General features: G+C 43.7%; 1 protein-coding gene across 1 annotated transcript; it reads left to right on the top strand.

The window, feature by feature from the left end:
• The first annotated feature begins 1,949 nt into the window (after positions 1–1,949).
• Positions 1,950–26,372, top strand: TBX19 (T-box transcription factor 19). Its single transcript, XM_006193977.2, has 8 exons — positions 1,950–2,293; positions 10,394–10,658; positions 11,984–12,118; positions 14,988–15,049; positions 16,284–16,345; positions 20,444–20,635; positions 22,866–23,001; positions 25,813–26,372. The coding sequence occupies exons 1-8, from the start codon at positions 2,097–2,099 to the stop codon at positions 26,096–26,098; spliced, it is 1,335 nt and encodes a 444-aa protein (XP_006194039.1). The 5' UTR covers positions 1,950–2,096; the 3' UTR covers positions 26,099–26,372.
• Positions 26,373–27,128: the final 756 nt, after the last annotated feature.

The following is a 27,128-nucleotide window of genomic DNA, read 5'->3' as shown; positions in this document are numbered from 1 at the left end:
AATGGCCCTCCCATCAATCCACTAATCACCCACCTCAGATAAACTTGTTTCCTCACTCCTCCCTCACACCATATCCAGTTCCCTCACGTGGCTCTGCCGTATCTACTTCTAAGATATAGCTACAGCCCGATCACGTGTCCCTGTGGCCACTGCCACCACCCCAGGTGACACCACCACCATCTTTGCCTGAACCACTGTAACAGCTCCCTAATTTATCTCTTTACTTCCACTCCTGCCTTTTACTCCTCTATTCCCCGTAAGTCACCCAGGTTAAAAAAGCACACAAAGCAACACACGCTGTCTTCCCACTTTAATGCATACGACTAGATTCCTGTCTCATGTTGGATGAAATCCAGATTCCTTACGTAGGTTAAAAGGCCCCTCTTGAAGCACATCTCACTCTGCTGTCTCTGCACCACCATGTTCTCTAACTGGCCCAAGCCATGCTTTGCATATGCGGTTCCTCTGCCTGAATTCTTCCGCCAACTCTTTCCTGACTAAATCCTTGTCCTCTTTTTGGTCTTAGCTGAAATGGCTCCTCCTCAATGAAGACTTTCCATACAACCCACCTAATGAGGATCCTTCCCACCCTGCTTTGCCCACAATTTTTGCCACTGCCTCATCCTTATACACATTCTTCATAGACTCATCACTGTGGATAATGACTTAGCTGTTTTTGCTCTATGTTCTTCATCGTCTCTGTCAGACTGTTGATTCATGAAGGCATGGCCATGTCGGTCTCATTCACCATTGGGTGTGATGCTTCATCAGTATTTGGCACTTAGTAGGCACTGAATGCATTTCGTATATCATCCTTCCCCTGATGTGATCTTATCTTTTTGCTTTTCTTTTCTTCTTGTTATGATCTTCTACAACCTTCTGTTGTAGCAAGAGAAAAATTCACACCTCCTGGGATCTACTCAGAGCTGGAGAGGTACAGCTGCCCCCCCCCCCCATTTGTACTGTGTGTCATGAGTGAAAGAAATGTTTTCTTCTAGCAGTGTCTTCCCAGGGAAAGGTGTGATTCACCCAGAATGCCAAGTAGGTCACGGACTGTCTAAGGGGAAAGCCAGAATGCCTTCCTGGACTCAGGATTAACCTTGCTCTGCAAAATAATGTAAAAAGCTTATTTTCACTCACTGAGGGCAGAGCGCTTCCTTAGAGTAATAAGATGCTCAATGATTTTTTTTTCCTCTCTCTGACTTCAGCTGGTGATAAGAAATATTTGGGTTGTGAATTCTAGGGAAGGAGAACAAGGTTCAGAGCTCGCCTGCTTGTGAGAGGCAGTGAGGGCCCTTGAGATGAGCTGGGTGGGAGTGTGGGACCCCTCAGGAGAGAGGTGGCCGGTAGAGGGTGCCCAGGGAGAAAATGGTCCTTAGCTCTTTCCTCCTGATCTCTGACCCTTGAGTGAGTGGCACACAGAGCATCTTCCTTCATTCTGTGCTACATGTATTCCTTGGCACAGCGCCCCAGGCCTTCTATACATGCCACTCTATTTGGGGCTAGCGGATTGCTGAGGGATTTAGGCTCTCAGCTGCATCAGGAAATCCTGCACTGGCATCAAGTTTGTCAGTTCTCCCTGGGACCTCTTTCCCTATAGGTGCCACATGCCATGATTTATACACAAACATGATTTGCCTGATTGTTGCAGTCTGAGCCTGGAACAATTTTAATTAACGAGAAAATGGTCCTCAATACACCGATTAGACCTCTTCAGGTACAGCAAGATAAAAGCCTGATAATTTGGATGGAGTACTCTTCTTAAACGTCTACTCTGTGCACAGCAGCCAATGGGAAAGCCAGGCTTTCTCCCACCTGATCCAATGAGTAATTAAGAGAGGCCTTTTTCCTCCCCATCTCTCCCCTCCCTCTACCCCGCCTCCCCCCCCCCCAAAGCTTAACAGGTTGGTGGTATAATTTGGACTTTCAGGGGTGTCATGCTGGGAGCTGAGGCAGGAGACAGGGCCTCTCCTCTCGAGCTCCCCGGCTCCCCTGTCCAGCTGGGCTGGAAAAGCAGGCAAGTGAGAGCAGGAAAGAGGGGGAAGTAGGTAAAGTAGGTGACATTTCTCAGCAAAGTTTGAGAGGGGCCTGGGGCCATGAGTGAGCTGGACCCTCCGAAGACCAGCGATGGCACTGTTTCTCGCCTGCTCCACGTGGTGGAAAGTGAGCTTCAGGCCGGGAGGGAAAAAGGCGACCCTACAGAGAAGCAACTCCAGATCATCCTGGAGGACGCCCCTCTCTGGCAGAGGTTCAAGGAAGTCACTAATGAAATGATCGTGACCAAGAACGGCAGGTGAGTGTATCTACGACCCTGCTGGGGCTGGCAGGGCTTGGCGAGGAAAGGGAGGCCCCCTGAAAATTGAAGAGGCTGCCGCTCTTGGCTCAGAGGCAGCAGGGTCTGATTAGCTGAAGGACAGTCTCTCATGGCTTTCCCCCAGCCAACTTAATTAACTTCTCAGACATCACCAGAAAAGAGGAGGGTGAAGCCACCTGTCCTGCCCACATTTTAAATGAAGAAATTCTGGGAAATTACTATAAAGGGGCGGCATGTCCCGTGGGTTTGGGGAATGCACTCCAATGTCAGAAAATAATGTTAATTTTTGACTGACTGCCTGTCCTGGAGCAGATGATTATTCTTTGAGCTCCAACTCCATTCAGATAAGGTAAAAGGCAACTTTATTTGGAAGCTGCATGGTTTCCTCTGAAGTACAGCAAACTTGCTAGACACTTCTAACTAGTTGAGGATTCGAAGGCAAAAGGCCAATTTAATCCCACTGCCTAGCCCTACATCTGCTTCCTTCCTCCTGGGTGTCTGTGGTGAGTGTTCACTTGAGATTTTGTGTTTGTGATGACCTGAGAGCTGTTGCAGTAATAGTTAATGAAACCGTAACATACTGCCCGAGGAAAGAGAAGATGACTTCTTTTTTCTCATTGCAACAAATTAGGAATGAACTGAAACGGATCTCTGTTGGCATGTCTTGGATTTGATTAAATTGAGTCCCCGCTAAGTGGCTCTCAAGGTAACATTAGGAGCTTCTATTTAGTAGAGGAGAGAAAAATATTTAGAAAGAAAATCTTAGTGCTCCCAGCTTGGCCAAACTGGTCCCGACATTCAGCCGATGTTCGCTGATCTTTCTGTTCACACGGCCACAAAAGTACAAAACGTCGAAAGGCACTTTCAGTATGGTTAGTTTCAGCAGAATTCTAATTGTGACCCTTGAGAGAAATTCCGCTCTCTAATGAGAGAAAAGTCCAGGCTGGCTGAACTTCTGGCAGGCTGTTGTCCTTGTGAAAAATGCTTCCATTCCTAATGTCTTGCTTTCCCATTTCTGAATCAAGTGCACAGTATAGAGAATGAACTGTTCCTTGTCTATCTGGGAAAACAATGAACTTGAGTGCTGCTGTGTGACATTAAAGTGCTCTGTAAGTGACAGGTGTTCCAGAAATAAGGGTGTTTCAATGAAGTGTGACGATGAATCGTAGCAAGAATATCAACCTTGCTGGATGCTCAGATTTTCTCTCTCTAGATGAGTCCCATATTTATATTTATTTCATGTATAGGATTTATTTTTAACATTTATAATTATAATTACACCTGTTCCTATTCTTGACCTATATTGACATATTATTTTTGGTAGAAAGAGATAAGAAAACATGTCTTTAATTTCAAAGAATCACCCCAAATTCCTCATTGGATTTATTTTCTTTCCTTTCAGAGATGAGTGATGATACACTTGTAAAACTTTTATACTGTTTGATAACAGGTAGAACTTTCTATTTGTTTATTGTTTTTTGTAGTTACTGGATAGTAGCTACACCAGCACTTAGCCTCTGTTTGGCTTTCAAAGTGGTCATATACAAAAGTAGAAAAAGTACAATCACCTAATAAAAATAGAGTTCTTCTATCTCAATAAGGAATAAGTAAGTTTCCAAAATCATTGTAAAATTCAATTTAATACTATGTCATATTGGTGTTTACTTCCATCATTTAAGAAGAGCTTTTTCTTGCCTTTTTGCACCTATATAATTTTTATCCACATTTAAAGTTTTAAATTCTTCACTTGTTTGAAGTTATGTCATATTAACTATGTAAAAATTATTCCTTGGAGAAAAAGTGTAATTATGGTCAACTTGGTTATTTTTATTTTCTATGGAGGCCCTGCTGCCCTTTCACCTGCTCAGTGAACTGAATCTTTTCTTAGGATTCTCTTAAGGTCTCTGAACTCTTTGGGGTTAAGATTTGGCAGGAGATAGAAAGTTCCTTTATACTTCAGATAAAGAAGGGAAGACGAATCTCTAAGAAACTGATGTGGCTGAAGATGAATGATCATGGTCTGGATGACCCTCAATCTCTTAGTTTCACAGAATACAATGTTAACAACACTTCCCTGTTCTTGATACAGACACACCTTTCACGTTTCATTGTCTTCTTTACTCTCCTCTTCACCTTTTGTTTTCCCTTCTTTTTCTCCTAACCATCTATTCCTGTATCTCTCCTTTTTACCCATTTCCCTCTGGCTGTAGACCCACTATGTCTCCACCAGATGCCCCGTCTCTGCCGTTCACACCAACTCCTGAGCCTGAAGCAGATGGATTTGAGGCCCTTCTCTGGGGAGAAGAAAATTCCTGGTTGTTAACCCCCAGCCCTAGCCCTTTTCATTTATGTTGCCCACCTGCCCCTGGAGGCAGTTGACTTTCTGACTTTTGTAAAAGCTTCGGGGCTGGGTGGGTGAGTAATCAGCTCCTGTACCCTTGAGCATAATTGTTCTGCGTTAATAGCAAGTTTTGAAGTCGCCTAGGATGGGTGGATGAATTAAAAGACTCATTTTCAAATGGAGACCAATTTATATATATATATTTTTGTGTATATATATATATGTGTATATATATATGTGTGTGTGTGTATATATATATATATATATATATGACTTGCTTCTGACATTGAGCAGAAGTACCAAAGTGAGATTTTCCCCTGAAAAACACTGCATTATCCCTAGAAAGTGGGATTATGGTGGCCGCCTTCCCTCTGCCTGTCCCTCCCTCCTCCCTCGGTTTTAGTGCTGCTTTTCCCTTTCCTCTTTTTTTTTTTTTTTTCTTCCCTGGTTTTTTATTTACAACGATTGGTTATTCATATTCAACAGTCATTCAGACATAACAATAATAATTATAATACCTCCCTGGAGTGCATTTGAATCATTTCCAGCGCATCCAGCTTGTAAGTACTTCCTTTCATCTACATCCTTTAGGCGAGGAACTAATATTTTAAGTTGCAGAAAAAAAAATTGTTTCAGGTTTCAGCGGCCAATAAATGAAATCTCTTATGCCTTGTATTTTCTCTGCTATAGGGGAAGATGTTGTATTTCATGTGTATTTCCATGCAGTTAACTAATTTGACTTAAGTCTGTTTAAATTTGCCTTGAGGAGATTTTAAGAAATTGGAAGGATTTCTAATGTAATTAGGATTTCTATGTAATGTGTGTCTATTTATTATCATAAAGTAAGTGTTGAGATCGCTAAGTTGAACTTGCCAATGAAAGGAATGTTGGTGCAGTGAGCTCATGTTCATAGTTTCCAGGGATGGCGGTGCAAGAGGAGAGAAAATCAAGGCTGCACATCAGGAAATAATTTTCCATGCCCCTGTGGTCCATGCGTATTTTTTTTTTTTTTTAAATCTCCGAAGTTTACAGTGGCAGTTCATGAGGATCGTAGGAATTTGTGTGACCTGCCTCTACCTAGGCTGCTTCGGTGTCCAGCCGCCTTTCTCACGCCTGCTCACTGTCTCATAAACCCCAACATCCACGCACGCATGCGCACACGCTCCGCAAGCTCGAATGCGTGTTTCCTGATGGGAGGTGGAGGAAGGAGTTTACAAGTGACACTTCCTGAGTTTTGCCTTGAATCGTCTCTACTGTTCTCCCACCTAGAAATTCTGCCTTATCTCTGCCCCCTTTCTTCCCGCAGACATCACTCCTCATAGCCTCCTTCAGCAGTGCGGGCTGTCAAGATCTTCTGTTAGGGAAATAAAAACCGAAACGCTAGCCTTATAGCAAAGCAACACAGATTCGTGGGTCAAGCTCAAGCATCTGGTTCCTCGAGTATGGTTTTGGGGAGTGCTTATCCCCCTGGCACATTTGTTCCTCCGTATCTCCCTGCCTCTCTCTCAGGTATAGAGGCTGATTTACGTATTTCTCAGTTCAAAGAGTTCAAAGGCTCTTGGCTATCTCTATGGTGAGCCACACCTTGGGAAGAAAAGGGAGAAAAGATCAAATTGATGAGAAGTGCAGTTCATCCCTGAAAACATAGCCTGGTTATGAGTGCTGTCCACAAGTAAATAGACAAGATAACCCAGTCCTGGCGAGGCTGGAGAAAGAGGCAGAGGGGAGGTAGGAGGAACTGAACTTGGGTTAGAGGCAGGGTATGTTCCAGTTCCAGTTACAAAGCTTCTGTAGGTTGACTGACTTTTATTTTTTCCGTTATTTATTTACTTCATTAGAGGACTGACAATACATAGCATCTCTTAGTTGATTCATCTAGTGATGAAAAAGTTAAAATAATTACAAAATCCTTGGCAGATGAAGTACTAGACAATAAAGCAACAATTGATTCTACCACGTTTTATATGAGCCTGGATGCTATGGCTTCTTCACTTCTTTACTTTCTTTAATTTTTTTTGTTAACAGCTTTATTGTGGTAATTCACATACCATTCAATTCACCCATTTAAATACACAATTCAGTGGTTTTTGGTATGTTCACAGAGTTGCGTGTATAATCCCACAAATAATTTAAGAATATTTTCATTATTCCCCAAGGAAACTTTGCATCCCTTAGCCATCACCCTCTGGTCCTCCATCCTCCCCAGCCCTGGCAACCATAATCTCCTTTCTAGCTCTATAGACATTTCATATGATTGGAAGCATACAATATGTGGTCCTTTGTGACTGCCTTCTTTCACTTAGCATGATGTCTTCAAGGTTTATCCATGCTGTAGCATTTTTATTGACAAATAGTATTTCATTGTATAAACATACCTCATTATGTTTATTCGCTCATCAATGAACATGTGGGTCGTTTCCACTTTTTGGTGATAATGAATAATGCTGCTATGAACATCTATATACAAGTTTTTGTGTGGGTGTGTATCTTCATTTCTCTTGCATATATACCTAGGAATGGAATTGCTGGGTCATCTGGTAACTCTGTCTTTTGACTCACTGAGGAACTGCAAGACTTTTTTTCCGAAGTGGCTGGACCATTTCATATTCCCACCAGCAGTGTATAAGGGTTCCAATTTCTCCACATCCTCACCGACGCTTGCTGTTGTCCACTTAAAAAAAAAAATTGCAGTCATCCTAGTGAGGATGAAACGGTCTCTCACTGCGGTTTTGATTTGCATTTCCCTGATGGCTAACGACACTGAGCATATTTTCACGCGTTCATAGTTTCTTTAGAATATCAGTGTAGAGCTCCCAAAGGTAGCACGAAAGAAGAAAAGCCATTATACATTTTCTATTTTAGGATGCTGCATTCTTTGTGAGACCTAGCAAGATTCAGTTGAGAGAGAGATGAGGGCACGCTATTAGCAGCAGAAATGAAAATCTGAATTTTTGCTTCATTTTCCCTTAGCCACACTGGTCTTCTCTTTCCTCTATAATCCTCAGTCGTCCAGGCTTATATGGTCCTTGGGAGCTTTGGACTTGCTCTTCCTTTAGTGTATAGGTGTGTTCACATCACTCATTTCTGGCATTTGCTCATTTCTTCTCATTATTTAGGTCTTAGTTTAAGTTAGTTCACCCCTGGACCTACCTAAGATCTGTCTAGAATACTTCCTTACTCTTTAATCTCCTTATACACCCATTTTAGTTCCTTCATGGCACTCTTGTGATCTAAAATTATCTATACATTATAAAAACATCTGTTGATATTTTTGTTGCCTGACTTCTCTGCTAAAACGTAAGCTTCATGGATAGGACACTGGGTCTGCAATTTTTTTTTTTTTTTGCCATTGAATCCCCATCTAGAGAAGTTCCTGGCATAGAACAAGCACTCAAAAATAATTTGTTAAATAAATAAATGAATCTTTAATTAGGTATTAAGATTTAGGAAAGCATCGAGGGGGCTTTTCCTTTCAGTGTAGCCCAACCATATTTACTTTCTAGAAGGATCAACAAGGAGAGAGAGAGAGAGAGAAAAAAAAAGATGTGGTGAATGTAATAAAAGAGGAGGCAGTGGGGGCGGGGTAAAGGGGCATGGGCTTGTGCTTCCAGAGCCTCAGTGTCCTCATCTGTAAAATGGACATAATAACATTCACCTCCTTGGGGTGAAGTAAGACTTCAATGAGATATACATACATTAGGTATCCGTATCTAATACTTACGTACACACACATAGAGATTCACATACATTAAGTCCTAGGTGCAGAGTAAAACTCAGTCTGTGTTAACTATGATCATTTGGAAGACCATCTTGCATTAAATCATCCCTTGAATCTTGAGTCAGAATTATGTGAAACTTCCTAACATGTCCCATCATGAAGACAACAGCCGTGCTGCCATGCTTGCGTGGCTGTGTCACTGTCCCGGCAGTTCGGCACGTGGGGAAGATGTGCTGCGTGAGCTTTCTCTTCTTTCTTTACTTTCACGTGCACTACATATTTTTACTGAGACTACTATTAAACTTTAACGTGTGAAATGACAATTAGACACATTTCGCTCCTGCGTTTTCCTTTAAAAAAATAAAATGAACGTGACTATTTCAGAAAAAGCACTGGACCAGAAATCAGACCCTCTCTCTGTGTACCTCATACAAATAAGCCAGGCTCCTGGCTCTCAGAACGACCCTATCTGACCCGTAAGATCACTTCTGATGCCTGCTTTAATAATTCTTTGCAAATGGCATTTTGTGCTTTCAGAGAGCTTGTTTTCTACACGTGGCTGCTACTATTAAAATAATTGAAAACGTTGAAGTATTTTGTAAAAGGGAACCATTTAGTCTGATATAAAGAGAAAGGATAGATAAAAAAAATTCTGTCGAAGAAAGAAGAAAAGAATGTGTAACTGGAAGAAGTTAGACGACACGAACAGCCTCCCTAGGGGAGAACTGTCATTTTTTTGTTAACGTTCCCGTCTAATCGTGTCATTAAGGAAGGGGAGCGATGATGTAAGTGATGCAACACTCAGGCAAGACCTGGATTTGGGATGCATCATGTGGTGCACCTTTCCCCTGAAAAGTGTCATTTAATTCACATACTTGTCTTAGCCTTCTATTTAAATTAACTTTCTCTCCTTAAGCACACCCAGACAGAGGGAGGGGAGAAACAGTTCTGCTGGGAGTCAAGGGCTGGAGGAAGCCACCAGATTCTGACTGAGTAGGTCTGGAGTGAGGCCCAAGGTTCTGCATTTCTAATAAATTTCCAGGTGAGACTGATACTGCTGATTCCTGGGCCACTCTGAGTAGCATGTGACTAGACCCTAGATTGTTAGCGTCTCAACTTGGGGATTCAGATTTTTAAAAGATGTATTGACAGACAGGACTGTCTGGTCATGATGAGGGTGTGCCTGGAAATCAGGTCTTTTGAGAAGGTTGGAGCAACTCAGAATGGGGAAGGGAAAATAAACTAAAGAGAGTCAGAAGCTTGGTGAGATAGCTTCTCCAAATATTTGTGAGGGTAAATTTGCTGGTGCCACTCTAGAATGTGGGAGAAGGACCAACACATCCAGATCAGAATGAATAAAGGCATATTTTTTGAACACAAATTCCCACAAAATGCTCAATGAAACGATGGTTCCACTGTTACATTAGTGCAGAGCATGCACAACCCTAGCTCCTTCTCAAAGGCTCATGGTGCACACTGGTGTATTAAAGCCTCTGACAAGTCCTGCAGAAAAGGAAATTTGTATAGTCAAAGGTCCCATTCAGTTACTTTACCACAAAACTACATTTTCCCTATTCACACTATTACCGTTATTCAGAACTGGTGTCCTTTGTGAGATGGAGAAGGGATGCTTTGCGGCATTAGTGCAAGAACCTGATGTTTGCTGGGGGAACCTTTGCAGAAAGTGCTCTGTCAGAACATGGCCTCTGACTATACACCTTAAGCTTCAGTTTCCTCCTCTGTTAAATGACTAGATCAGGGGTTTTCAGACTTTAGAATGGAGCATAATATTTTAAAGTAAAAGTATTTCAATATAAAATACATTGGTAAAAAGAGGCTCTGTTGGAATCGGGGCCCCTGGTCTGGCCCCACTACATTTGGCCTCCCCGGGGCATTTTCGGCACCCCTGAGGCCCTCCATGGACGGTCTCCTCAGAGTGGAAAGATGACCGGACAAGGCAGCAGGTGTCTCTCACACTCGAACATCCTTCCTGTGGCTCAGCGTCTGCCTTTTCTTTTAGACGGATGTTCCCAGTCCTAAAGATCAGCGTCATGGGGCTGGACCCCAATGCCATGTACTCCCTCCTGCTGGACTTTGTCCCAACGGACAGCCACCGCTGGAAGTATGTCAATGGGGAGTGGGTGCCCGCGGGCAAGCCGGAGGTCTCCAGCCACAGCTGTGTCTACATCCACCCCGACTCCCCCAACTTCGGGGCCCACTGGATGAGAGCACCCATCTCCTTCAGCAAAGTGAAGCTGACCAACAAGCTCAACGGAGGTGGGCAGGTACGGCGGGCCGCCCCACTACACCAATCAAGAAATATCAAGGGTGCATTTAGGCAATTAGGGGGTCCTCACCGGCCTCTTCTCTCACGGAAGCCAATTATTCCCTGGAGTCCAAATGTGAACAGGAATAAACAGCTCTTAATTGGTGCTTTCAGTTTTTAATGGACTTCCTGATGTTAAGAGAGAGTGAGAGAGTGCAGTAGTTTACTTAATCATCGGGGCCTTTCAGAGTTTTGTCTTGTGTGTGGTGCTTTTTACCCAGCCCGAGAGGAGGGAGATGTTTGTGGGTACCAGGGTTTTGTTATTTCCTCTCCCCGCTTTTTTTTGGTGTAAGTGGCATGTTGGCAATAGACAACTACCTTAATAAAAAGCTGCTCCTAAATGAAATAATTGCTCCCTCCACTTGGGCATTATGATAATTATCAATAGAATATTGAATCAGCTTAGGGTTTTCAGAAAAAAAAATCTAAACAAACCTTAAATAAGGAAGGTTTTATTTAAGGTCTCCAATTAGAGTAAACAAGATTTTGAGGCTTTTTATTCTTTTGTTTTCTCCGGTAGGATTGCGAATCCTAGTGAACTGTGTAAAGTTGTTATTTGCTTTATAAAATGGTCACTGTTTTGGGGGGCTTAGCGACACAGCATGGAGGAAGAGGTCTTGTCCCCCAGATTTCACTTTGGTCAGCCTCTTAGCCCTGTCTTTTTGCCCCTTCGCTGATCTCTGTGCTTAGCCAGCGTATGGGTTCTGGTTTTAGGGGTGGGAAGTCTTCCACCCAAGTCAATTCAGAAGGTTCCAGTTCTTTACTAAGACAGGAACCTACAAAGTAAACTGTTATTCCCTCCCAGGTTTCACAACATGAGGCTTTCCCAGTAAGCCTTTGATTTGAATCACAAAGAGTGGATTATATGTCGCCTGCAGACAGAAGGTAGCATTACTCTCCAGGTAGTCACTTGTGACCTGCAGCCCTTGGCAGCATTTTGAGATATTAAGATTCCTCATAGGAAGAAAAACAGTATGTTTTAAAGGATCAAAATCCACCTTGTTGTGCTGAAAATAGGGAAAGGAAAAAAAAAGGAAGCCAGGATTTGGGCAGACAACCGAACACTCTGCAGACCGACTCCCCCCAGGCCACCCCGCTTCCACCCTTGTACAAGCAGCGCCATAGTACGCTCTCCCCAGTCGTCTCGCGGAGACGGGGGTCCGCGCGTGTGGCCCTCACTGGGGCGGCGCTGAGCTTGGGGCTAACCACAGGCGCGAGGTCAGCTGTCACCTGTGACGCCCCAGGCTTTGCATGTCTTCTCCGTCTCTTCTTCCACCTCAACAGATCATGCTGAACTCTCTGCATAAATATGAACCCCAGGTTCACATAGTGCGCGTTGGAGGCGCCCATCGAATGGTGATGAACTGCTCCTTCCCTGAAACCCAGTTCATAGCCGTGACTGCCTATCAGAACGAGGAGGTGGGCGTGTGTGTGTGTGTGTGTGTGTAACTGTCACCTGGGAGAGTGTGGTGGGACCGGGTGGTGGTGCATTTATTGCCATGACCAAGCTGGGATAAGAGGTAGGTTTTCCAGGATTCAGTTGCACTCAGATACTCGGGGCAGAGATGAAGTTAAACAGTGAGGCAGCTGCTTTCCACGCCCGGCCTTCCCCGCTGCTGGCCAAAGGCCCACCAGCGCCTCCTCTCCTGATGCCAGTGAGGCTTGGTGGTGCCTTGTCACTCAACCTGCACAAACTCAGGAGTCCTGGCTTCCAGGGCCTGGGGCGTCCTTGCCTGCACAGAGCTGGGAGTTCCTCCTGCTCTAAAGCAAGTCCGCGGGAACTGACCCCGCCCTGCACTCCCTTTGGGTTTGTTATGCTATCTGTCCTATTAGTTAGCTTTTTGGGGCACACTTAGGTCTTTTTTCCTGTCTCACTTGAGCCACTCTGGTGGTTAGAACCGAGTAGCCAGAATCTGGTCTCTGTCAGCTAGTTAGGAGCTGGATTTTTGGGTCCATTCACATACATGAGGCCTGCTGGTCACCAGAAGCACCTGATGGGTTGGATTATTTTTGATTAAACTTAAAAAAATATTTTAAAGCTAACCTGTGTTTATTAAAAAAACCTCCACAGGATAAACAAATAGTACACTGAGTATATACAGTGAAATGAAAAATAAAAGGTAAAAATGTACTCTTTCCCTCCTGTGTTTTGAATCCTACTCCCCAGGGACACTACAAATAATAGCTTAAAGTGTGAGATTTTTTAATACATAGTCTGTGTATATATAAAATATATGAGCATATAGATTTTCTCACGTAAATTGTCTCGCGTTGTACATATTAGTCTACAGTTTCTTTTTCTCCCCTTTTTAACAGTGTCTTGTGAATATCTTTCTGTGAAATTAGATTCAGGCATATCCCCTCTTCTGAAATGCCTGCAGAGGATAGACTGTATTTCAGGCAATCAGCTCTGAACTGATGGACATTTAGGTCATTTCTAGTTGTTTGATTTTCTGTGATGAATAATGCTGCAAAGAATATCTGAGTACATCTACTCCTGCTTGCTTGCATGGGTAGGCACCTAGAAATGGAATCGTTTTGTTGAGGAGCAAGTGTGTATGTTTAGAACTCTGACAGACAAAGCCTCAGTGCCTCCCTCCAAAGAGCATTTCCGTTTACAATCCCCCCACCATTCTCAGCACTGGCGATCACCTACCTTTCTCAGCTTTGATAATCTGATAGGGCAATACAAATGGTATCTTATTATTGCTTTAATCTGCATTTCTTGATTTGGTAGCTTTAGAAGATTTTGGGTTCCCATCCTACCAACTGAGTCAGGTCTCCAAGGATGGTACCCAGAATGTATAGTTTTAAGAGTCTCCTTAAAGAATTCTGATTGTCATCCAGGTTTAGAAACTACTGCCTTAGTGCCTGCAGGTGAAATTAGTTGCAGATTTAACTCACATCACAGATGTACAAGGAAATGTAATTTTTTTTTCTATAGGTAAATCTGGCCTCTTGGCTGAGCCCCTCCAGGAGGCCAGTGGGAACAGAAATTTACGAAATATCTGATCATTTAAACAGGCCCTCAAGTAGTGCCCAGTTTTTGTAGGCTGAAACATTTTGCTCCTCAGTTTGCCCCCCTCTGCTGTGACTCTCTGTAGGACAGAGTGGGGGTCAATGGGGGGAGGGTGTGGCTTTTGCAACTTTGGAAAGTGGGGCTGAGTTGGGGGCCATATCCTGGCCTCCTCTGGTCTCTGGGACGATGCCCCTTGTCTACTCACCTGCTGCCTACTCCTTAGTCTATGTCTGGTGGAACCTGTCATCTGGTTGCCTGCTGGGTAAGTGCTCAGAAACTTCTCCTGGACCCATGCTGGACAGTCCCCTCTGACCCACCAGCCGGGCTAAAAGCCTCCCCTCAGCAAGCACCCAGCCTCTGCCGTATTTCTGGTCTTGAATATTCCCCAGGGGAATCAAGTGCAGGAAAATCTAACTGCAGAGCTTCCCTCTCCTGAAGACGTATCCCTGCCAATTTGATGTAGATGCACCCTGAGAGGAGAGCGGGCACAGGGGTGGGTGAGGGAGCCAAACTCTTCCTCTATCCAGCAAATGTTTGTTGAATATTATTACATACTGTATGTAGCTCCACATGCTGGTAATGCTGCACTGTCCTCAAGGCGCTTACATCCCAGTGGGGAGAGATGAGAACAAAAGATATATGACCTCTATCTACCTCTATCTCCGTATGTCCCTATCTATCTATCTATCTATCTATCTATCTATCTATCTATCTATCTATCTATCAAACGGCTCTGAAGAAAAGTGAAGCAGGCTAAGGCTGAGGGTGGGATGGGGTGGTAAAGAGTGACAGTGGGTGGAAGTGATTGTTAATTTTTTTGTGTGTGTTAACACAGCCCAGTGAGTAAGTGATTATTTAAGAGTTAGGGATATGATGCTCTCACCTGTATACCCTCCACCGTGTCCCAGGGACTAGAAAAGTAACTGACACCTGGCAGGTGCCCAATCACTGTTGAAAAAAAAGAATGAATGAGCAATTGAATGCTAGTTTTGGCACATCAAGCTTTGTGCATTTCTAGTGCTTTGTCCTTTCCTGGCTCACTTTATAGTGCATTCACCGTTTTCACCCCATGCAAAAATAACGTGTTCCTTGCTGGACAGCGCAATAGTGATTTCATGCAGAAGTAAGCAAACAGACATGGAAGGGGAGGAAGAAAAGAGAGAGGAGAATTATTCTGATTGTATAGAAACTTACAGGTAAAGGTAAAGGGTTCTGTCTGCTCACACATGTTCTACTTTCACTAACACTTCTTGTCTTTGTAAACACAAGATAACAGCTCTCAAAATCAAGTACAACCCTTTTGCCAAAGCCTTCCTGGATGCCAAGGAAAGGTGAGTATAGAAATTTCAGTGAAATCGTATAATTTCTGTCAAATGTGAGATTTATAATCATCTTGGAAGGAACTAACTAGCAGCACTTGCAATACCTTTGATAGAAAAACGTTTTCAATATTCAATCCAATATCCAACAAAATCAGCAAAACACAACAAACTTGTAATTACCTGTCGCTTATAATAGGGGTCCAGGAGAACCTCAGACTGATAATGTTTTATCAGCTTTTTTTTTTTTTTACTATAGAGTCTTAAAAGTAGCACAATCATATTAAAAAAATTAGTGATTTGAATTTTTAATAATTCACTCTGCCACAATTATCTCTGAGTAGTATTTCAATTTTTAAAAAACTAGATTTAGCCTAGGAAAGGTGAGTAATTCATATGAATAATTCATAAAGGTGAAAGGTTCATATCTTTCAGATCTGAGAGAAGAGAAGTTGGAGACTTTGAGGGTGTGAATGATTACCTTTGAAGCACTCAGATTTTATTGCCTGTGTTTCAAGTTTGTACAATAACTCCTGTAACTGATCTTAACAGATCCTTTTCATCTTAAAGGCTCTGGATTAATGCACAGATGTTTACAATGTTGTGGCACGGGGGTCTATCCTATCAACATTTGATTTAATTTTGATGGCGTAGAAGATTCAGCTTTTTCAGATAAGTTATGTAATAAAAAAAAAAATTAGGACTTTGAGCAAGAGATCTTGGATTTGAGTCCTAGCTTGGCCATTTCCTGGCTGTTTGATCTTGGATTTGAGTCCCAGCCTAGCTGCCTATTGGAGCTTGCATAAGTCAGCTGACCTTTCTGAGATCTACTTTTTAAATCGGCAAAATGGGTGCAGTAATATTTCCCTCACAGGATCGCTGGTGGATCTAGCATATCACAGATGGGACTGTGCCCTGAAGTCCTGTGCAAATCTTGACTGTTGGTATTGTTACTTGAATTTTGTCAGGTAGGCGCACTGCCCACCAATCAGCAAGATCAAGCTGATTAAGCATAGCTGTAAATAAGGTAAATTGGAGTATCCATAAAATTGGAGTTCAAAGTGCAATTGCACAAGCAGATAAAGTAGGCGGAGAATGGTGGAAAGATAGTAGCTTTGAGAAAAAAGGTGTTTGATTTTCTTATTCCAAGAAATGGATTGCTCTCCAAAGAGGGTTTGGGGTATACTGTATGCTCGACTTGAATAATCAGCTGCCCAGCCACGGTGCACTTTCCTCACTGTTTCAGGAACCACCTCAAAGATGTTCCGGAAGCCATCTCTGAGAGCCAGCATGTGGCCTACTCTCACTGTGAGTTGGGTGAACACTGGGTGGGAGGCGCCTGGGGCTACACCAGGGGGATCTCCACCACACTCAGGCTTTTTGTTTGTCGTGACTGCTTCAGGCTTGTTCCAAATCTTCTATCATGACCAACAGGTTATGTCTTCCATTCAACACAGGTATAAGCCCTTACAAGAATTCGCAGAGAACCAACGCTCCTTGGGTGGGAGGGGGTTGGGGAGGGCTTAAATAAATCCTAGGTAAGGTACAAATTATAAGGTTGAGTGAAAGAAGCCAGACACAAAGCAGTACCCGCCACATGCAGCTTATACATAAGTTGAAACACAGTGAAGATAAACCAATGGTGTCAGAAGCCAGAACAGTGGCTACTTCAGGGTGGTGGCAGTGATTAGGAGAAATTAGGGAAGGGGTTAAGGATGCTTGTCGTATTTTCTTTCTTTCTTTCTTTTTTTTTTTTTGAAGCATTGTTGATTTACAATGTTGTGTTAGTTTCTGGTGCACAGCTTAGTGAATATTCTATTTCTTTATTTGATAATTGTTGCTTGAGTGTTTTACTTTGTAGAAACACATTGAGATGTGAACTAATAATCTGTGTACTTTTCTGTAATATTTCTAAGTATAATAAATGTTTTTTATTCCAAAAAAATAAATCCTAGACAGGCGATAAGAAGAGTAATGTACTGGGAACTGCTTAGACTCTGTTTTTGTGTCAGTGAGGCTGAAGAGCTCACAGAAGTGCATTCTGGGTATATCTCCTACCCTTACGCTCCACTCTTGTCTCTCTGTTCTGGATTTCTTCTGTTCTTAGTACTTGCTGATTTTCGCATTGGTTCCCGCTGCACTGCCTCAGGAAGGCTGTAGCTTTGTGTGTGAGGAAGAGTGTGCATTTGCTGACTGGGAAGCTGCAGGGAGAGTCGGAGTAATACGTCTGGGATTCTGCGAGTAGGTCGGATGTTCCTGACAGGGTGCCCCTCTCTCTCTATCTCAGATCAGAGAGGGGACCCCGTGGTAGGGCAAGTCTTCCAAGCTGCAGCAGTAACCCAAGGTCAGTGGCATCAGAGCATCTGAGATACTCTTTAACTCGCATGAGAGTTGTTTGCTAAGATCCCCTCTGCAGCTTTCCAGCTGTGGAGTTCTTGATTCCCTCCTTCCCCCCAAATCTTGATGCATCTTTCATTGCAGAAGTGTCAGTACAGCCACATAAAGAGAAGGCGCTCTCAGAAAAGCACTTAGAAAAAGTTTTCTCAGGACTTTTTTCTTTTTGTCTAGTTACCACCTGTCACCATTATTGCCTATATTCCCCGTGCTGTACATTTCACCCCCATGGCTGGTTTGTGACTGGTAGTTTGTGCCTTTTCATCTTCCTCACCTATTTATTTTCTCCCACACCCATCTTTTCTCTGGCAACCACTTGTTTGTTCTCTGTGTCAATGAGTCTGTTCTGCTTTGTCGTCTTTGTTCATTTGTTTTGGTTTTAAATTCCACATATAAGTGAAATCACATGATGTTCGTCTTTCTCTCTCTGACTTACTTCACTTAGCATAATACCCTATAGGCCCATCCATGTTGTTGCAAACATCGAGATTGCATTCTTTTTTCTGGCTAATATTCCATATATATATATGTATAATATTATATATCTATATCTATATCTACCACATCTTCCTTATTGATTCATCCATTGATGGACACTTAGGTTACTTCCATATCTTGGCTGTTATAAATAATGCTGCAATAAACATAGGGAGGCACATATCTTTTCCAGTGAGTGTTTTAGTGAGTTTTCCTTTGAAAACTGCTAAGAAGTGGAATTGCTGGATAAAACAGTAGTCCTATTTTTAATTTTTTAAGAAACCTCCATACTGTTTTCCACAGTGGCTACACCAATTTACATTTCTGCCAATAGTGCACAGAGGGTTCCATGTTCTCTACATCCTCACTAACGCTTGTTATTTGTTGATAGTAGCCATTCTGACAGGTGTGAGGTAATATCTCATTGTGGTTTTGACTTGCATTAATCTGATGATTAATGATGTTGAGCATCTTTTTATGTGTCCGTTGGCCATCTGTAGGTCTTCTCTGGAAAAATGTCTTTTCAGGTCCTCTTCCCATTTTTCAACTGGGTTATATATTTTTTTGATGTTGAGTTATATGGGTTTTAAAATATTTTGGATATTAACCAGATATATCATTTGCAAATATCTTCCCTGATTCAGTAGCTAGCCTTTTAGTTTTGTTTTTAGTTTCCTTCACTGTGCAAAAGCTTTTTCATTTGAAGTAGTCCCATTTGTTTATTTTTGCTTTTGTTTCCATTTCCTGAGGATACAGATTCTGAAAAATTATTGCTAAGACCAGCTGTCAAAGAGATTACTGCCTATTCTTTTTTCTAGGAGTCTTATGCTTTCTGGTCTTACATGTAAGGATTACTTTTAATCCATTTTGAGTTTATTTTTGCATGAGGTGTGAGAAAGCAGTCCAGTTTTATTCTTTTCCATGTAGCTGTGTAGTTTCCCAGCACACTTATTGAAGAGGCTGTCTTTTCCCATTGTATATTCTTGCCTCCTGTGTCATAGATTAATTGACCAGGTAAGTGTGGGTTCATTTCTGGTCTCTCTGTCCTGTTCCATTGGTCTATGTGTCTGTTTTTGTGCCAGTATCATACTGTTTTGATTACTGTAGTTTTGCAGTATAGTTTGAAACCAGGAAGGGTGATACGTCCAGCTTTGTTCTTCTTTCTCAAGCTTGCTTTGGCTGTTCATGGTCTTTGTGTTTCTGTGCAAATTTTAGAATTATTTGTTTTATTTCTGTGAAAAATGCCTTTGATATTTTGGTAGGGGTTGCACTGAATCTGTAGATTGCCTTGGGTGGTATGGTCATTTTAACAATATTAATTATTCTAATCTATGAACTTGGTGTATCTTTCCATTTGTTTGTGTTGTCTTCAATTTCTTTCATCAAATAGCTTTCCAAGTACAGGTCTTTTACCTCCTTGGCTAGATTTATTCCTGGGTATTTTATTATTTTTGATACAATTGTAAATGGGATTGTTTTTTAAATTTCTCTTTCTGATAGTTCATTGTTAATGTATAGAAACAACAGATTTCTGTATATTAAGTTTGTATCCTGCAACCCTACTGAATTCATTTATTTGTTCTCGTAGTTTTTTGGTGGTGTCTTTCGAATTTTCTTTATATAGTATCATCTGCAAACAGTGGCAGTTTTACTTCTTCCTTGCAATTTGAATTCTTTTTATTTCTCTTTCTAGTCTGATTGCTGTGGCTAGGACTTCCAATCCTATATTGAATAAAAGTGGTGAGAGTGGGCGTCCTTGCTTTGTTCCTGATCTTAGAGGGGATGCTTTCAGCTTTTCACCGTTGAGTATGATGTCGGCTGTGGGCTTGTCATAGATGGCCTTTATTATGTTGATGCAATTTCCTTGTAGTCCTTGTCTGTTGAATGTTTCTATCATACTAGGGTGTTAAATTTTGTCATATGCTTTTTCTGCGTCAGTTGAGATAATCGTTCACAAACACAGTTCTGTGAAATATTTTACAGCTTTCAAAATGCTTTGCAAGACTCTTGTCAAAGTGTCTAGCCAGCTCCCTCTTTTTACTCTCAGAATCCTCTTTGTGGGGTAGTGATGGGAAGCATTAAGTCTCCTTTTGCTTAGAGTGGGAACTAAAGACACCTTCCCACTGGGCAGAAACAGAGAGGCCTTGACTCTTTCTGGGTCACCAAATTCAACATGTTCTAGCAGCTGTAGATCAGTGAGGAACACACGTATCTAACACCTCCTTCTTAGACTGACTTTTAATTTAATCCAATTAAGTCAGAAACAACTTAACTTATAGTTCAAATAGTATTTTATATAGCCAGGATTCCAGTGTTTCTTAAGAGGTTTTCCAGACTTTGATAGGAACTGTCACCCGTCTCCAAAGAAGCCAGCTTTGCTGCTAACATGGAAGGGGAGTGGTGGTGGGGATGGTGGTGCCCAACTCCACATGGGCAGACACGGTGTTGTGCACGGAGAAACACAGCCGTGCAGAGCGACTGGTAACCTGATTTTGGGCGTGGACGTTCACAGAGTCTTCCTCTTGTCTCTCCTAGTGGGAGGCTGGATCTTTTCCAATCCGGATGGAGTGTGCACAGCAGGAAACACCAATTACCAGTATGCTACTCCTTTGCCTCTGTCTGCTCCGCACACCCACCCTGGCTGTGAGCACTACCCCGGCCTCCGAGGACACCACCGGCAGGCGCCCTACCCTTCTGCGTACGTGCACAGAAACCATTCTCCCTCAGGTGTGTGGTTCCGCTAATTAAACCCTTGGGGGTGGGGGTGTGTGGGTGGTGGTGGTGAGAAATGGATAAACAGCTAGCAGATACAAGTAACTGAGGACAGAACCCCTTTCATCCAATGTATGTAATGTTATTGTATATTAGTAGTCTAACGTTTTATTTCATATACGAATAGTTAATTATATAGTTATGGCATTATTAGTGGTTTATAATTGTTTGAAATAATTACAAAAAGTAGGAGACACTCAGTCTCCCAGTTTCTAACGGGTGTGAAAAGCCTCCTTCCAGGGCGCTGGCTCACTGAGCAGTTTCAGGCTGCGTCTCTAAGAAGTTAAGTCGTGGGGAGTCTGAGACACTTGCCATCACGTGGCTCTTCTCTACAGTTTTAGTGCCTGGCTCTGCCCAGGGACTACTGCGCCCAGTGTTGGAGAGCTATGAGGAAGGTCTCTGGGAAGCTGGGTCACTCCACCTCCAGGCTTTGCTTTGATTCAGCTGGAGGCATGTAGACCCAACCTTGATAATTTTTGCAGTCTGATTATTTTTTAAGTTGACACTGTTTTGTGTGTGTACTTTCTTCCTCATTGACTTCTGCCTTGTCTGCCTTGGTCTTGTGTGCAAGCCAACACCTTGCCTGGTTATTAGGTGTGTATGAAGGAAGGGAGATATGAAACCAAGGGTTGATTTCTCATTCAGTTATTCATGCAACAAATATTCGTTGAGAGTTGACTCTGTGTCAGGTTTTGTTCATGAACGAAATAGATTAGTACACTCCCCTCATGGAGATTCTATTCTCATACGGGGAGACTGACATGAAATAAAACACGTAAGTTAAGTTGATGGCATAGGAGATGGAGGAGAGTGTTAAGATTCCAGCCTCAGGGACACTCTGAGCTCTGTATCTGCTGAGGACTTTGCTGATCACCAGCTACCTGTCCCTGTGCCCCATCGCCTGCTACTCCCAGCAATGTTGACAGCTGCTGCCAGGAAGGGAGAAAATGGAGCTTAATGACATCAGAAAGTGAGCACTGTTCTCATCTAACCGCCTGCTTCTTTCCCCTGGTCGGCACACAAAACACATCTTCTGAGCATCTACTCTGCACCAGGCACCCTGCTGGGCAGTGGGGATGGGAAGGTGATTAAGGTATGGTTTCTTCCCTGGAGGAGCTCAGGGCTACATGAACACATAAATAATTCATCCTAATACAATGTAGTGAGAACTCTAATGTGGTCCTCGGACCTTGCAGCATCACCTGGGAACTCGTTAGACACGTAGACTCTCAGGTTCTCCTTCTGAAAGAGCCTGCAGTTTAACAAGATCCTCAGGCGATTCTTACGCACATTAAAGTTTGAGAAACATTCTGTAAAACACACAAGCCAAGGTGCTATGGGAATGAAGGAAAAAAGAGCAGCCTGATCTACCCAACAGGCTTGGTGTCTAAGCTGAGATGTGAAGAATGACTGGAAACGCGCAGAAGTGGGAGTGGCCAGGGGTGAAGACTGACGGCATGGGACACAGGCAGAGGGGGAGGGCACTCCAGGTGAGAGAGTGGCGTGAGCAAAGACACAGAGGGATGAGAGAATCTGGCTTGTCTGGGGAATGGTTTGGGACCAGAGTGTGGAGGGAGTGGAGAGAGGAGATCATGGAGAGGAGAGACTTGGCCAGGTATCCATGGAATCTTCTTCCTCTTTCTCCTCTTTGCCCCTCCTTCCTCCCTTCCTCCTTTTCCTTCTTCCTCCCTATTATGTATACACTATTTATGCAAATGGAGATTCAAAGACATCAAAGACACTCTTCTTGAATGTTTAAATCTACTTGGGGCTGCTGAGAAAGAGAGGTCCTGGTCCTCAGAAATCTCTGGGGCACTGGTGGTCCTTAGGCTAATCTCAAGGGGATGATGACATGGCCCACTTTACAGGGGAAGTGAGTGTGGAGACGTAAGTTAAATCTGTGTCATGAAGGACACAGCATCCTCCCTCTCTGCACCTCATCTGTGAAATGGAGATAAGAAGTCATTGTTGTGATGATTAAAAAATGAACGGTGTGTGACAGATGGTTGACATTCAGTAAACCTAAGTTCCTCCTTCTTTTCTGTTTCCTTCGGGAAGTACCAACAAACTGTAGGCACAGGCAGCACCGGCCATGGTTGTATTGCGACCTAGGGTAACGTCATTGGTCACCATCTTTGTATGTTTTCCACGCTCCATCAATTGAACTGTTGTTATTTCCCCAAAGTGAATTTGATAGAAACCTCCAGCAATAACCTGCAAGTGTTCTCTGGAGCCGACAGCTGGACTTCCTTGTCCTCCACACCCCACGCCAGCATCCTGTCCGTACCCCACACCAGCGGACCAATGAACCCGGGCCCTAGGTAAGACCAGCGCCAGTCACTTGCTCACTGGCCTTAGGGGTTTACTTTCACTCTGGGGACTCGAGTTCATTCTTTTTCCTAGGGTGGCTTGGTCCAAGCTAATGTCCTGACTTCTGAGCCCCTAGGAAGTGAAAGTAACAACAGGACCAACCTTTCTCCCCTGGAGGAAGTGGGGTGGGAAAGCACCTGCTCAGTCATGTGCTCTTTCCTTTGTAGCTTTGGTATCTGATTTTTAAAAGGGAAAAGATGTGATGGCCTGGGATTGTTTGTCTTCAACCAGTCAGAAATCTGTGAACCATGGTAGTAGCAGAGGGATACGGAAAAAGGGGGGCCGAAGGGGAAAGTGTAAATGCACACTGAGAATTCAAGAGCCCGGACTGTCTGTATTCTCATCAGCTGCTCATTCTCACAGGGGGACAGATTTGGGGTGCCCAGGCCACCACCAGGCAATAGGGCTGAGTCTAGCATGTAGGACCCGTGATGTAACTCTCACACCGGAGACCTGCATTCAGTTCTGACTTCTGGGAATCAGCGTAGTGGAGCAGAAAGCGAAGGGTCCTGGAGTCTAGAGCTTGGGCCCCAGTTCTACCTCCTATTGACTTTGTGACTTTGTGTAATTTTCTTAGACTCACTGAGCTTCAGCTTTCTCATCTGTAACATGGAAATAATATAAGCTACTCAGTAGAGTTGTGATGAGCATCAAAATTAGAAAAAGCATTAAAATGCTTTGTAAGCAGTAACATTCTATATACACGGCAGCTGATATGTTCAACATAGGTATGCAGAATTTTGAGGTTTAAAAAGAGATTCAAAATTAAAAGATGTCCCATCTTTTTTGGGGGGAGGGTGTTAGATGACATGATTTTTAAAATTTTCTTTTTTTAAATTGACGTATAGTTGATTTACAACGTTAGTGTCAGGTGTACAGCAAAGCAATTCACTTATGCATGTACCTGGGTGTAATACACAGACAGAATTTTGAAGACTTAGTCAAAAAAAAAAAAGGATAAAAATCTCAACTTTTTTAATACCAAATGTGTGTTGAAATGATAATATTTTGAATAGTTTCGTCACATAAGTATTATTAACAATAAGTTCATTTTTTTTTCTTTTTATCTTTTAAATTTTTAAAAATGTGGCGACTCAAAAATTTAGCCTTGCATTCATTGCTCACATTTGACAGTGCTTGACTGGGGGGTGTCAGGGAAATGCACTGACCGGGGCTGCGGCAGGAAGTGAGAAAAAGAGTGTCCTTGAAGATACTAAACAGTCATGTGCTAAGTTCCATACCAGTTGCTTTACGTGTGTCGTTTATAGTTCTCAAAGACATCCACAAGACTATTAAAATCCCTACTTTCCTGATGGAGGAACTAAAGCTCAGAGGCATTAAAAACTTCCTGAAGGTCATACAGTGAGTAACGTTAACTCAGAGCCTGTGGTTTTCCCACCAGCCCAGCAGGCATCAGGGAGGGGCTCCGACTGAAATTGTGGAAGAATCTCTTCTGGAAACTGGGGTCAGAATCCCAGCAAGCTGAACTGAAAAGGAAAAAAAAAGGAAAAAAAAAAAGGAAAAAAAAAGGGGGGGGGGAAGGAAAAAAAAGGAAAAAAAAAAAAAAAGGAGAAAAAAAAAAAGGAAAAAGAAAGAAAGAAAGAAAAAAGCCCAATGCCTTTTCAGAGTTGTCTGAAATGTGGCAGTGCAGGGTGACGTTGCTACCTCTGGTTTCCTCCATGTCATGTTTAGCCCACTGCTGACTCTATAAAGATTTTGCTAAAGACAAGTGTTCAGCACTGTCATTGGGTAATGAGCCTATTATCAAGCAATGCAATGTCCGGCAATGCAGAGACTCCAAAAAGTCAGAACGGAGTGATGACTAAAGGCCTGGAGGGTATTCTACTTGTTTCAATTGTAGTCATTTTCATCGAGGTCCTGGTGCAAAACTGTCTGCACATTACAATCAAGTGGAAAGCGTTTAAAAGTCCAGGTACCGCATGCCAGACTGAGTAAATCAAAGCTTCTGGGGATAGAACCCAGGCATCGGTGTTTTTTCAAAAACTTGCCATGTGATTCCAATGTACAGCCACGTTTGTGAACCAGTGCTATTGGATGAAAGAAGTCCAGGAAGGTGGTCCAGCTCCTCAGCTGTTCTGCCGGGGACCAGAGCTGACGGTCGGAAACCTGGGATGGAAGAATTGACTGTAACAACCACCGTTTACTGAGTGCGATGTGCTAGGCACCACGTACTCATTTTCTTATTTAATCCTCATAACAGTATCTCTAAGGTATGGATAATTATCACTCCAAATGTTGAAGATGTAGAAACTGAGGCTCATATGTTAAATAATTTGATCAAAGTCACAGAGCTAATTAAGTGGTGGTGCTAGGATTCAAACTTAGGTTTTCTGACCCCCAATGTGTCCTGGTTTTCAGGCCACAGCACCTCTCTTGGTCAGTGAGAGATCTTACTCGCAAGCACCTTGCTGCCCAGATAGCCGCCTTTCACTCCGCTGCCCATTTACACAGGCTGCAGGGGAGGCCTAGAGAAATGATGCTCTGTTCAAAACTGAGCACCTTGCTAGTGGCAAGGCCCGCATCAAGATGCAGGGCTCAGAATGATGCATCGTCTGCTCATTCTGGTACATCTTGCTGCTGCTTTGCAGCCACAGGGCCAGTCTGTGTCAGAGCTAGAAATAGAGCCGTGGCCAGGTGCCCTCTTCCCAGACCCGTGCCCCTCTCGGGGCTGTGTGCGGGCTTGTCAGGTGTTATCTGGGAGTGCCATCCAGCATCCTCTCCCCCTCTCTCTGTCTCCACAGCCCCTACCCGTGCCTGTGGACCATCAGCAACAGCGGCGGGGGCCCTGCCGGGTCAGGCTCAGAGGTGCACGCCGGCTCCCCGGGAGCGTTTCTGTTGGGTAACCCAGCTGTGACTTCGCCCCTCTCCACCCAGGCGCCCGCTTCGGCTGGTGTGGAGGTTCTGGGGGAGCCCTCGCTGACCAGCATTGCCGTGTCCACCTGGACAGCAGTAGCCTCGCATCCTTTCTCGGGCTGGGGCAGCCCGGGTGGGGGTGGGCGCCATTCTCCCTCCTCGCTGGATAGTTAAGCGGGATCCTAGGGGAGGTGTCAGAGGAGAACCTGCTTTGTGTAGAGCTCGTAGAAATCCCATCTGCCGATCCCAGGGAGTCAGACTGCAGGGTCTCCCCACCCAGTGAGCAGAGGGCTGGGTGGTACCGGAAGCCTCCTGGGAGATGGTCTAGTTTGACGATGCTAATTTTGCCACTTGCATCTCTCCGCCGTTTTCTCTGTGTGCTCCCATTTTCTCTGAAGCGTATCCAGTCTGTGCTTAGGCCACAGAAGTTTGCTGAGACCTTCCTTGTGTCCTGCCCCTTCCTCTCAAATGATTCTAGAAGGCTGCCCTTCCTGTTTTGTGGAGATGATGCAAAGCTGTTAAGTGAGCTCAAAGTTTACCCAGCCTAAAGCCACTGCTCTGTAGCTTTGTGCAGCCCTGAGAAGTACGTGTGGCCACAGAGCTTCTGATTTGAGACCAAGAGAGGGTTCAAGTTCATGGAGTGGAGTTAACAAAAATAGGACTAGTCACTTACGACAGCACTGAGAACTGAGGAAATGGAGATCATGTCACTCCCTCGCTCAGAAACCTTCGATGGCTCACCATTGTCTACAGGATGAAGTTGTATCTCCTTTAAGTCCTCTACTATCTGGCCTCAAACCACTTCTCCAGCTTTTAGCTCCCTGCTACCCCTTTAACATCCTAGACTGCAATCAGAGCAGACCTTCTGCCTCTGTGTATTGACCATTCAGTATACTTTCCCATCTCTGTACCTTCTCCCCTGCGGAGACATCCTACTCTGTTTAGTCCCACCTGAGTGAATCCTGCGCTTCTCCCAGGGACTGGCCCAAGCACCAGCCCCTGCATCAAACATCTGATCGGCTGGGCGCATTTGATCCGGCTCCCTGTCTCCCACTGGTCTTGCCACTGATGTAGAGCTCACCTATTCTGCCTTGTATTTTTATTGCCTGCTCTTGCGTCTCTCTCCCACTAGACTGTGAGCCCCTGGATGGTGAGGCCCACCGAGCCTTCTTGTCTGTTCCCCACGGCCCCCAGTACTGGGCCT

This window comes from Camelus ferus, chromosome 21, assembly GCF_009834535.1.
Source record: "Camelus ferus isolate YT-003-E chromosome 21, BCGSAC_Cfer_1.0, whole genome shotgun sequence".
NCBI lineage: Eukaryota > Metazoa > Chordata > Mammalia > Artiodactyla > Camelidae > Camelus > Camelus ferus.
This window is presented reverse-complemented; position numbering and strand designations above follow the sequence as displayed.